At 46.1% G+C, this 12,938-nt stretch overlaps 1 protein-coding gene across 2 annotated transcripts in view; it reads left to right on the top strand.

Moving 5' to 3' along the window:
* GBA1 (glucosylceramidase beta 1) overlaps nucleotides 1–12,938 on the top strand; it is a 69,702-nt gene that overhangs the window by 25,435 nt on the left and 31,329 nt on the right. For both annotated transcript variants that reach the window (XM_069218428.1, XM_069218429.1), the window contains exons 3-4: nucleotides 9,180–9,371; nucleotides 11,634–11,780. In XM_069218428.1, the coding sequence (XP_069074529.1) occupies nucleotides 9,180–9,371; nucleotides 11,634–11,780 (339 nt within the window). The remainder of the gene's footprint in view (nucleotides 1–9,179; nucleotides 9,372–11,633; nucleotides 11,781–12,938) is intronic.

The following is a 12,938-nucleotide window of genomic DNA, read 5'->3' as shown; positions in this document are numbered from 1 at the left end:
TGTATAGTTACAATAGGATGCAATGGGGAAACATAGGGATAGGGGCAACACAAACCATATACTCCAGAAGTGGAATGCGAACCACGAATGGACCCCAAACCTATGTGACCTTGTAGAGGGTCGCTGGGACTATTAGAAAATAGTGAGAGTTAGAAAAATAACCCTCCCCAAGACCCTGAAAAGTGAGTTCAAAGTGCACCAAAGTTCCCCTAAGGACAAAATAGTCGTGTTAGAGGGAGAATGCAAGGAAAACACAAATCAGCAATGCAACAACGATGGATTCCTGTCTGAAGGTACCTGTGGAACAAGGGGACCAAGTCCAAAAGTCACAAGCAGCTCGGAGATGGGCAGATGCCCAAGAAATGCCAGCGGTTGGTGCAAAGAAGCTCTTACTAGGCTGAAGAACTGTGAATACTGCAGGAACGACAAGGGCTAGAGACTTCCCCTTTGGAGGATGGATCCCCCACGCCTTGGAGAGTCGTGCAGAAGTGTTTTCCTGCCGGATGGACGCCAACAAGCCTTGCTACACGCAAATCGTGCGTTTGGCGTTTTTGGACGCTGCTGGGGCCCAGGAGGGACCAGGAGGTCGCAAATTGGACCTGCAGAGAGAGGGGACGTCGAGCAAGACAAAGAGCCCTCACTGAAGCAGGTAGCACCCGGAGAAGTGCCAGAAACAGGCACTACGAGGATGCGTGAAACGGTGCTCGCCGAAGTTGCACAAAGGAGTCCCACGTCGCCGGAGACCAACTTAGAAAGTCGTGCAATGCAGGTTAGAGTGCCGTGGACCCAGGCTTGGCTGTGCACACAGGATTTCCGCCGGAAGTGCACAGGGGCCGGAGAAGCTTGCAAAGTCGCGGTTCCCAGCAATGCAGCCCAGCGAGGTGAGGCAAGGACTTACCTCCACCAAACTTGGGCTGAAGAGTCACTGGACTGTGGGGGTCACTTGGACGGTGTCGCTGGATTCGAGGGACCTCGCTCGTCGTGCTGAGAGGAGACCCAAGGGACCGGAGATGCAGCTTTTTGGTGCCTGCGGTTGCAGGGGGAAGATTCCGTCGACCCACGGGAGATTTCTTCGGAGCTTCTGGTGCAGAGAGGAGGCAGACTACCCCCACAGCATGCACAAGCAGGAAAACAGTCGAGAAGGCGGCAGGATCAGCGTTACAGAGTTGCAGTAGTCGTCTTTGCTACTATGTTGCAGGTTTGCAGGCTTCCAGCGCGGTCAGCGGTCGATTCCTTATCAGAAGGTGAAGAGGGAGATGCAGAGGAACTCGGCTGAGCTCATGCATTCGTTATCTAAAGTTTCCCCAGAGACAGAGACCCTAAATAGCCAGAAAAGAGGGTTTGGCTACCTAGGAGAGAGGAAAGGCTACTAACACCTGAAGGAGCCTATCACAAGGAGTCTCTGACGTCACCTGGTGGCACTGGCCACTCAGAGCAGTCCAGTGTGCCAGCAGCACCTCTGTTTCCAAGATGGCAGAGGTCTGGAGCACACTGGAGGAGCTCTGGACACCTCCCAGGGGAGGTGCAGGTCAGGGGAGTGGTCACTCCCCTTTCCTTTGTCCAGTTTCGCGCCAGAGCAGGGGCTAAGGGGTCCCTGAACCGGTGTAGACTGGCTTATGCAGAATTGGGCACATCTGTGCCCAACAAAGCATTTCCAGAGGCTGGGGGAGGCTACTCCTCCCCTGCCTTCACACCATTTTCCAAAGGGAGAGGGTGTCACACCCTCTCTCAGAGGAAGTTCTTTGTTCTGCCATCCTGGGCCAGGCCTGGCTGGACCCCAGGAGGGCAACTGCCTGTCTGAGGGGTTGGCAGCAGCAGCAGCTGCAGAGAAACCCCAGGAAGGGCAGTCTGGCAGTACCAGGGTCTGTGCTACAGACCACTGGGATCATGGAATTGTACCAACAATGCCAGGATGGCATAGAGGGGGCAATTCCATGATCATAGACATGTTACATGGCCATATTCGGAGTTACCATGGTGAAGCTACATATAGGTAGTGACCTATATGTAGTGCACGCGTGTAATGGTGTCCCCGCACTCACAAAGTTCAGTGAATTGGCTCTGAACAATGTGGGGGCACCTTGGCTAGTGCCAGGGTGCCCTCACACTAAGTAACTTTGCACCCAACCTTTACCAGGTAAAGGTTAGACATATAGGTGACTTATAAGTTACTTAAGTGCAGTGTAAAATGGCTGTGAAATAACGTGGACGTTATTTCACTCAGGCTGCAGTGGCAGGCCTGTGTAAATATTGTCAGAGCTCCCTATGGGTGGCAAAAGAAATGCTGCAGCCCATAGGGATTTCCTGGAACCCCAATACCCTGGGTACCTCAGTACCATATACTAGGGAATTATAAGGGTGTTCCAGTAAGCCAATGTAAATTGGTAAAAATGGTCACTAGCCTGTTAGTGACAATTTAAAAGTAATGAGAGAGCATAACCACTGAGGTTCTGGTTAGCAGAGCCTCAGTGAGACAGTTAGGCACCACACAGGGAACATATACATGCACACCTATGAGCACTGGGGCCCTGTGTGACAGGGTCCCAGTGACACATACATATAGGCCACAAACCTATGAGCACTGGGGTCCTGACTAGCAGGATCCCAGTGACACATAACAACCATACTGAAAACATGGTGTTTTCACTATGAGCACTGAGGCCTGGCTATCAGGATCCCAGTGAGACAGTGAAAACAGTGACAAACACCCTGACATACACTCACAAACAGGCCAAAAGTGGGGGTAACAAGGCTAGAAAGAGGCTACCTTCTCACACAACCCCCCCCCCAAACGAAGGACAATAAGGCTAACCTTGGCCAGTTGAGACTTTATTGTCTAAGTGGTGATAAGTAGAGAGTAGCTCTGCAATAGACTGGTTACTCCCTTTATCATCCACTATATGGTTACTTCCCTGTGGGGATGTAAACCACCCTGTTTGAAGTTTTTTAGCTAGCGAACAATGTGAAGATGTATTTTCAGAGTTTCTATCAGTAAGTTTTAGTTTAGAGCAGTGGGAATTATCCACTGAACCTATTTGTAATGATGGAAATGCCAGACAGGGATGCTGTCTCAGTAAAGCCATAGCTGGGCAACAACTTTGTCCATTTGGCTGGAAGAGAGAACAGGGATGCTGTTTCTCTTGAGTTGGAGCAGGGCAGGGATGCTGTCCTATCAGCTCCACACTAGGGCAGGGATGCTGTCCTAAGTGTTGTGCGGCAGTGCAGAGTTTCTGCACTAAAGTTTCTCTGGGAGGGTTGGAGGGATGCTCCATGTTAACTAAAATGGTGCTCTTTTTCTCACCAATGTTAGTTATCCCACAGAGAGGTACTTCCACCTCAGGGAGTACAGTTTTGCCAACTGATGATTCCCTTGGAACAGGTGCCACCCCAGGAGAGGTTTCTCCCACCACAGGAATGGTATCCTGAATGGTAGGGTGGTTAGGGGATACTGTGATACCCTTTTTACCTGTTGATGGAGAGGGATCCTGAGTTTTCAGGCCTTCTCTCCTTTGCTTTTTCATTTCACTTGAAATGAGAGCGAACAATTCCTCAGGGATGCCCAGCATGGCTGCATGGGCATAAAACTCTACATCAGCCCAACCCGAGGCCTCTAGGTCATTACCTAAGAGACAGTCTACAGGTAAGCTAGGTGATACCACCACCTGCTTAGGGCCAGTAACTCCACCCCAACTAAACTGAATTATAGCTAAGGGAAGAAACTTAGTGGAGTTATGGACATCAATAATCTTATACTGTTGTCCAATGATGTGTTGATCAGGGTGCACTAGGTTGTCAGTCACCAAAGTGAAACTGGCACCTGTGTCCCTGTAGGCCAAGGCCTCAACACCATTTATTGAAACTGTCTGCCTGTACTTATCCATTGTAAGGGGACAAGCAGCCAGTGTGGCAAGGCCAATGCCACTAGGTGTGACAGAAACTGTCTTGGGACTGATGACATCAGTTTCCACTATGGACCCATAAGTGAACCCAACTACACCCTTTGCTTGACTGTTGCCAGCAGTCCCACCACTAGTACCACTACTGCTAGGGGCACTAGAGCTTGATGTATTAGTGGTGGTAGGCTCAGGGGGTTTACCTGGACAGGACTTATCCCCTGGCCTATGGCCTCTATTTTTACACACAAAGCACCAAGGCTTTTTAATGTGTGCAGGTTGGGAAGAAGAGGAAGAATTTGTTTTATCCCCACCCTCTGAAGAGTGTTTAAGATTTGAAGTGGGATCTTTGGTTTTACCCTTATCCCCATGCTTATCTTGAGATTTTTCACCATCTTTCTTCTTATTGCCATCTTTGTCACCCCCTGTATGAACTTTTCTGTTCACCCTTGTTCTGACCCATTTGTCTGCCTTCTTTCCCAATTCTTGGGGAGAGGTCAGATCAGAGTCTACCAGGTACTGGTGCAACAAATCAGACACACAATTATTAAGTATATGCTCTCTCAGGATTGTGTTATACAGGCTTTCATAATCAGTAACTTTACTGCCATGTAACCACCCCTCCAAGGCCTTCTCTGCCTGGTCAATGAAATCAACCCAGTCTTGTGAAGACTCCTTTTTGGTATCTCTGAACTTTATCCTGTACTGTTCAGTGGTTAAGCCATAACCATCCAGGAGTGCATTCTTAAGAACTTGGAAATTATTGGCATCATTTTCTTTCACTGTAAGGAGCCTATCCCTACCTTTTCCACTAAATGATAGCCATAGGATAGCAGCCCACTGCTTTTGAGGGACATCCTGTACAGCACAGGCCCTCTCAAGTGCAGCAAACCACTTGTTAATGTCATCCCCCTCCTTATAAGGGGGAACTATCTTGTGCAGATTCCTGGAATCATGCTCTTTTGCAGGATGACTATGGGGAATACTGCTGCTGCCACCATGGGTATCTAAACCCAACTTCTGTCTTCCCCTCTCTACTTCTAAAGACTGTCTATCCAAATCCAGCTGTTGCTTCTTGAGCTTCAGTCTGGTTTGCTCCACTCTCAATCTATTGAGCTCCCTTTCTAACAATCTGTCATCAGGGTGGGTGGGAGGGACATTTCTAGATACAGAGGTATGATGGGAATGAACAGAAGGAGACCTGTCCCTTACAGAGGGCACCCTAACAGCTTGGCTACCAGCATAATGTGAGATCACATCATCAGTATGGTGTGATTCAACCTCTGTACCAACTATGCTAGACTGTCTAGTAATGGGCAGGCTGAGAAGTTTCTTTCCTGAACCTTTTCCTGGGGGAGTCCCTGGATCAGATTGAGAACCATTAGCTACTTTTTCTACAGATTGGGCACTTATGGCCTTATCCTGTACTCTAAGCATATTAATTAACAGTTCTAAGGAAGGATTCTTCCCTACACTCAAACCTCTCTCTATGCAGAGACTCCTTGCTCCTTTCCAGCTAAGGTGATCATATGCAAGTTTGGACAGTTCAACATTTTTTCCTGTGCCAGACATTTTTTAGAGAGAGTTAAAGTGATAGAAAAAGAGGAAAAAGTTTTCAGAACTTTTTGGAAAGACAGAAAAAAACTTTTTTAACTTTAAAGAACTTTTTGAAAGTTTAGAAGTACTTTTCAGCACTTAGAAAAGAGTGAAAAGAGGAAATGCAAAACTTTTTGGCTATGTGTATATACACTGACCTTGTTTTGTATATTTTTCTCTTATGAAAAGTACAATGACAAGAGTGGTAAGTAGTCTCAAAGCACTTATCCCACCGCTGCACAACCAATGTAGGAGGCTGGACTGGCTTGTAGTGAGTACCAAGGGGTACTTGCACCTTGCACCAGGCCCAGTTATCCCTTATTAGTGTATAGGGTGTCTAGCAGCTTAGGCTGATAGATAATGGTAGCTTAGCAAAGCAGCTCAGGCTGAACTAGGAGACGTGTGAAGCTACTACAGTACCACTTAGTGTCATATGCACAATATCATAAGAAAACACAATACACAATTATACTAAAAATAAAGGTACTTTATTTTTATGACAATATGCCAAAGTATCTTAGAGTGTACCCTCAGTGAGAGGATAGGAAATATACACAAGATATATATATACACAATAGCAAAAATATGCAGTATAGTCTTAGAAAACAGTGCAAACAATGTATAGTTACAATAGGATGCAATGGGGAAACATAGGGATAGGGGCAACACAAACCATATACTCCAGAAGTGGAATGCGAACCACGAATGGACCCCAAACCTATGTGACCTTGTAGAGGGTCGCTGGGACTATTAGAAAATAGTGAGAGTTAGAAAAATAACCCTCCCCAAGACCCTGAAAAGTGAGTTCAAAGTGCACCAAAGTTCCCCTAAGGACAAAATAGTCGTGTTAGAGGGAGAATGCAAGGAAAACACAAATCAGCAATGCAACAACGATGGATTCCTGTCTGAAGGTACCTGTGGAACAAGGGGACCAAGTCCAAAAGTCACAAGCAGCTCGGAGATGGGCAGATGCCCAAGAAATGCCAGCGGTTGGTGCAAAGAAGCTCTTACTAGGCTGAAGAACTGTGAATACTGCAGGAACGACAAGGGCTAGAGACTTCCCCTTTGGAGGATGGATCCCCCACGCCTTGGAGAGTCGTGCAGAAGTGTTTTCCTGCCGGATGGACGCCAACAAGCCTTGCTACACGCAAATCGTGCGTTTGGCGTTTTTGGACGCTGCTGGGGCCCAGGAGGGACCAGGAGGTCGCAAATTGGACCTGCAGAGAGAGGGGACGTCGAGCAAGACAAAGAGCCCTCACTGAAGCAGGTAGCACCCGGAGAAGTGCCAGAAACAGGCACTACGAGGATGCGTGAAACGGTGCTCGCCGAAGTTGCACAAAGGAGTCCCACGTCGCCGGAGACCAACTTAGAAAGTCGTGCAATGCAGGTTAGAGTGCCGTGGACCCAGGCTTGGCTGTGCACACAGGATTTCCGCCGGAAGTGCACAGGGGCCGGAGAAGCTTGCAAAGTCGCGGTTCCCAGCAATGCAGCCCAGCGAGGTGAGGCAAGGACTTACCTCCACCAAACTTGGGCTGAAGAGTCACTGGACTGTGGGGGTCACTTGGACGGTGTCGCTGGATTCGAGGGACCTCGCTCGTCGTGCTGAGAGGAGACCCAAGGGACCGGAGATGCAGCTTTTTGGTGCCTGCGGTTGCAGGGGGAAGATTCCGTCGACCCACGGGAGATTTCTTCGGAGCTTCTGGTGCAGAGAGGAGGCAGACTACCCCCACAGCATGCACAAGCAGGAAAACAGTCGAGAAGGCGGCAGGATCAGCGTTACAGAGTTGCAGTAGTCGTCTTTGCTACTATGTTGCAGGTTTGCAGGCTTCCAGCGCGGTCAGCGGTCGATTCCTTATCAGAAGGTGAAGAGGGAGATGCAGAGGAACTCGGCTGAGCTCATGCATTCGTTATCTAAAGTTTCCCCAGAGACAGAGACCCTAAATAGCCAGAAAAGAGGGTTTGGCTACCTAGGAGAGAGGAAAGGCTACTAACACCTGAAGGAGCCTATCACAAGGAGTCTCTGACGTCACCTGGTGGCACTGGCCACTCAGAGCAGTCCAGTGTGCCAGCAGCACCTCTGTTTCCAAGATGGCAGAGGTCTGGAGCACACTGGAGGAGCTCTGGACACCTCCCAGGGGAGGTGCAGGTCAGGGGAGTGGTCACTCCCCTTTCCTTTGTCCAGTTTCGCGCCAGAGCAGGGGCTAAGGGGTCCCTGAACCGGTGTAGACTGGCTTATGCAGAATTGGGCACATCTGTGCCCAACAAAGCATTTCCAGAGGCTGGGGGAGGCTACTCCTCCCCTGCCTTCACACCATTTTCCAAAGGGAGAGGGTGTCACACCCTCTCTCAGAGGAAGTTCTTTGTTCTGCCATCCTGGGCCAGGCCTGGCTGGACCCCAGGAGGGCAACTGCCTGTCTGAGGGGTTGGCAGCAGCAGCAGCTGCAGAGAAACCCCAGGAAGGGCAGTCTGGCAGTACCAGGGTCTGTGCTACAGACCACTGGGATCATGGAATTGTACCAACAATGCCAGGATGGCATAGAGGGGGCAATTCCATGATCATAGACATGTTACATGGCCATATTCGGAGTTACCATGGTGAAGCTACATATAGGTAGTGACCTATATGTAGTGCACGCGTGTAATGGTGTCCCCGCACTCACAAAGTTCAGTGAATTGGCTCTGAACAATGTGGGGGCACCTTGGCTAGTGCCAGGGTGCCCTCACACTAAGTAACTTTGCACCCAACCTTTACCAGGTAAAGGTTAGACATATAGGTGACTTATAAGTTACTTAAGTGCAGTGTAAAATGGCTGTGAAATAACGTGGACGTTATTTCACTCAGGCTGCAGTGGCAGGCCTGTGTAAATATTGTCAGAGCTCCCTATGGGTGGCAAAAGAAATGCTGCAGCCCATAGGGATTTCCTGGAACCCCAATACCCTGGGTACCTCAGTACCATATACTAGGGAATTATAAGGGTGTTCCAGTAAGCCAATGTAAATTGGTAAAAATGGTCACTAGCCTGTTAGTGACAATTTAAAAGTAATGAGAGAGCATAACCACTGAGGTTCTGGTTAGCAGAGCCTCAGTGAGACAGTTAGGCACCACACAGGGAACATATACATGCACACCTATGAGCACTGGGGCCCTGTGTGACAGGGTCCCAGTGACACATACATATAGGCCACAAACCTATGAGCACTGGGGTCCTGACTAGCAGGATCCCAGTGACACATAACAACCATACTGAAAACATGGTGTTTTCACTATGAGCACTGAGGCCTGGCTATCAGGATCCCAGTGAGACAGTGAAAACAGTGACAAACACCCTGACATACACTCACAAACAGGCCAAAAGTGGGGGTAACAAGGCTAGAAAGAGGCTACCTTCTCACAGCAAGCGAAGGGAGCCTCCTGCTCAGATCACTGTGAAATTACATGTGAGCAGTTTGAATCTCAGCCGGAGCAACTCCCTCTAAAGTCTACAGAAAGAATATTCTGGAGGTGGATAACAACACCCGTGTGTTTTCCAAGAGGAGATTCTGATAGTGGTGAGCTTTGTAATTTGTCACTCATAAGATAAGACAAATAAAATGATTTTCACTGTGGTAGAAAGTCACCATTGACATGTTGTGTTAAATCCTTACACACAGGCCTGTATCAATAACTCTTCTATGTCTATCCTCCTTCAGGTGGAAAACCATGCGTCCCTGTGAATTTTGGCCATGGCTCTGTGGTGTGTGTTTGCAATTCCACCTACTGTGACAGTGTGGACCCATTGGTGATATTGGCCTTGGGCAACTACAGCAAGTACGAGAGCAGCCAGGATGGCAAAAGGCTTGAAAGCAGCAGGGGCACACTGCAGGCCAACCGGACTGTCCAAGGTAACCACATTTTTAATATTTGGAACACAACATTTGTCATTGCATAGCATCGTAAAACGGACATCTTGCTACTTTGTGCTTGCTTGCAGTGGGTTGGAGCTTATGCGGATCAGGTTGTTTTTGCAGCATTATGTCTTTTCTTGTGTTGACAAAAGGATAGTGCGATTGTCTTGTCAGAGGTATGTGTTGGTGGATGAATAAGACCTGTTTGATATCTGTTATTTGAGGTCTTAATGTTTAGTTGTAAAGTGGCAATAGCCAAGTGTTGCAGAGATTCTCTAAAGAGTAAGTGGTTTAAGGTGCTGCAGATATCCCTGAGGAGGGAGTACTCGGGTACAGGGGCTTGTACCGCAAATGATCTGCCTCACCAATCACATATTATGGTTAGTGAGATCTGATGGAGTGATGTTAAGGCACATGGGTGTATATATACGGTGAGCTCCTGCTATTGGAATTGTGGTTGAATCCTCTAGAAAGCAAAGTGACAAATGTAGCAGGCTTGCTTGGTGTGAAGTGCAGAGTGCTTTTGATGAGTGAGAGTGAAAAAAAAAATAATTCAGCCGTCCTAGCAAGCAATGGACTGCAACAATATGTACACTGGGAGTCACATGGTCAATAGACTGCATCAGCATTTTTGAGCTGTACCCTCATAGAAGAGTGTTTTTAAAAGGTATCAGGATAGTTTGCATTGTAAGAAGGTAACTTTAAAAGACATACTTAGTAAATTTATAATATGGTAGATTGTTTTGAAAAGGGCTAGTATTTTCACTACATCTTCAGAAAAACCTGCACACATGCATGTCTTTGTCCTAAAAAAAAAAAGCTGTAAATCCTACAACTTGTTATGATGACATAATGTGAAACAAGTGAACAAATGTGTAAATAACATGCAGTTCTGTCCTTGTTTCCTTACGACAAGTTAAGCATCCAAACTGTAAGCACCTCCTAAACATAAAAAAAAAAAAGAAATTTGGCCAGCAAAGAATATGTCCTAGCGTGAGCAAACTAAATAAATCATTTGGCACACACTGGCTGTTGTCTACTTAAGACTACTTGATGCGTGATCACCAAAACTTATTGAAAACACTAATAGGGCAATGGATTCATCCATGAAATGCCATGTCCTTGAAGGACAACTCATCCAGGCAATGGCAAACAATGAATAAAACATGAAATCCAGAGACTGATCAGGCTGGCCCAAAGCTAGAACTTGAATTCTCTCCAGCCCCCTTTCTCACTCTTTCTCCAGTTTCAACTGTTTTGCTTGTTCTCTCTATTTTTACTTTTTTTCCAAAAATTGATAACATGGGATCTGGAAGTCCTTATGTTATCAGTTCTTGACAATGATATGAGATGGAGCAAGTATGAAAAGCATATTGACATACAATTAACAATACTTATTCATGCACATGACCCTTTCCTTCTTTGGCAGTTGAAATCTCACTGTACAATCAGCTTTATCAAGTCTGTCTCCTTTGCCAAACTCCTAAATGTTGTTTGTCACTGTGGCATGAGATATAAAGCATTTTAACATACATCATGTTTTACTTTATGCAAGATTTGGTCTATAAGCAGAAACTCTTCTTTAATCAAGGTGTTTTTTGATATTGATCTACATTATATGTAGCAAAAGGTCAAACCCAAGCACTCGGATATCTAGCTATTTTAGCTTTTCTGGTATTTGTTCCTTGAATGCGTTCTCCTTTTGGTAGAAAGTGATACTTCCCTTTCTTTTGTTTAAAGGTGTACATCTCTAACTTCATGTGACATGGCTTGGTTAAGAGGCCAGTGGTATTAGAACACAAATAAACCTCTGCAGTCTGCAAGTAGTCTCTGGAAAAGTTTGTAATTCTGTGATCTAAAATATTCAATTCAGGAGAATACCAACAGCGGCAAGAACCAACTTACTTTAAGAACACCAAAGGCAATCTTGTGTACCTGCTCTTACGGTATAAGCAGTCATTTTTTTTTCCTCTTCAGATTTTCATTTCATATATATGAGGAGGTTGAAGAATCTACTCTACCGATGGTAACCTGTTCCGAAATGTATAATAACTCTGACTGCTTAATTGTCTCAAAACTTTCATCCTTTTAGTGACATTTTTGTCTGTTTTCTTTTTTTCAGTTTTTTATATTTTGTTTATGTATGGTGTACAAAACGGCTTTGCTGTTCTGATTGTGACCTGGCTGTAGAGCAATACATTGAGTTTGTCAGTCCTTTCACATAACAAAAAGCAATTCTTTCTTTTATTTTCCTGGTAGGTGTTGTTCTGACGCTGAACACAGCAAAGAAGTACCAACAGATCAAAGGATTTGGGGGAGCAGTGACAGACTCTGCAGCGATGAACATCCTGTCTCTGTCGCCTGAGACCCAGAAGAACCTGATTAACTCGTACTTCTCTGAGGAAGGTGAGGAAAACTGACAGGCCCTTTACTCTGACTATCAACAACCAAGTCTCTCTGGCTGAAACTCGAGTCCTTTCAGATTCAAATTCTAGAGTCTAGGGTTTATTGGATACATAGTTTACTACTATTGGTGTGGCTTGTTCCTTGGTCTAGCGCTCAGCACCCAAGATCCATCCTTTCAGATTCCATTATGTCTGTAATGCAGTCCCAAGATTCAAGCTTAATTTCTTTAGTCTCCCGGAGTCCATAGTGGAGTCTGTATTAAAACTCGACTAGCTCTCGAATTTATGTGGCATAGCCCCCAACAACCTATTTTGGAGCTACATGTAATGTATAGTGCACCATGGTATTATTCTCAGCGTCTGGGGTATATGTGAATTGGAATGCCACTTTGAGACCCCAGCCTTTGGCCTTTCCTTAGCCTATAGAACCAAGGCTGTGATCCCTCTAATCTCAGGGACCAAAGCCCCAGCCTCTGGGATGGAAACTGCATGATATTTAATGCTACTCAGCATTATGGCCTCTATAGCAAGTTTCTTTACTGCAGTCCTTCATAAACAGATCCCTGGTGAAACGTGACTCTATAAAGAATTTTGTCTTTTGAACCAAAGTCTTATTGGGAGGCAGGTAGAAAAGACTATATTGTTATCCAAACTCTGCAATGTAGCATCAGTCTCTTCAGAGTATGAGAATATGATATGTAAGACAGGCACCCACATAAAAGTCCTCAAGGAGGTATCCGGGCATCCATTTTGTAATTCTTCCCTCAATGTGTTGGCATTGGATGTTTCTCTGTAGATGAGGTCAGCTCTGACACTTACTGCTGTGCTCAGCTACAGCTCTTTTAGCTGAATGGGATAACAGAAGAAGGTGTTATATAGTTCTTACAAATATAGCAGAACTGTGTATTATACCAACACTACTTCAGGGTGTATGGACTCAATCCATATACACTATCTGTAAATGTGAGGGTTTTCAGCTATCTCACAGTACCATACCCAACCCCTAAACAGACTAGGGGAAGATGTTGTCGGCAACCTCAAACATGGCTCTAAGAACCCCAAGAAATCAGTGGAAACAGATCTTACCCTTTTTGTTAGTCACGGGAGCATGCCCAAGGTAACATGAGAAAGATAAAGCAGAAACATTTTCAAACATTTA

This window comes from Pleurodeles waltl, chromosome 12 (assembly GCF_031143425.1).
Source record: "Pleurodeles waltl isolate 20211129_DDA chromosome 12, aPleWal1.hap1.20221129, whole genome shotgun sequence".
Classification (NCBI taxonomy): domain Eukaryota; kingdom Metazoa; phylum Chordata; class Amphibia; order Caudata; family Salamandridae; genus Pleurodeles; species Pleurodeles waltl.
Note: the sequence above shows the minus strand (reverse complement) of the source record. Positions and strands in the feature narration are given on the sequence as shown.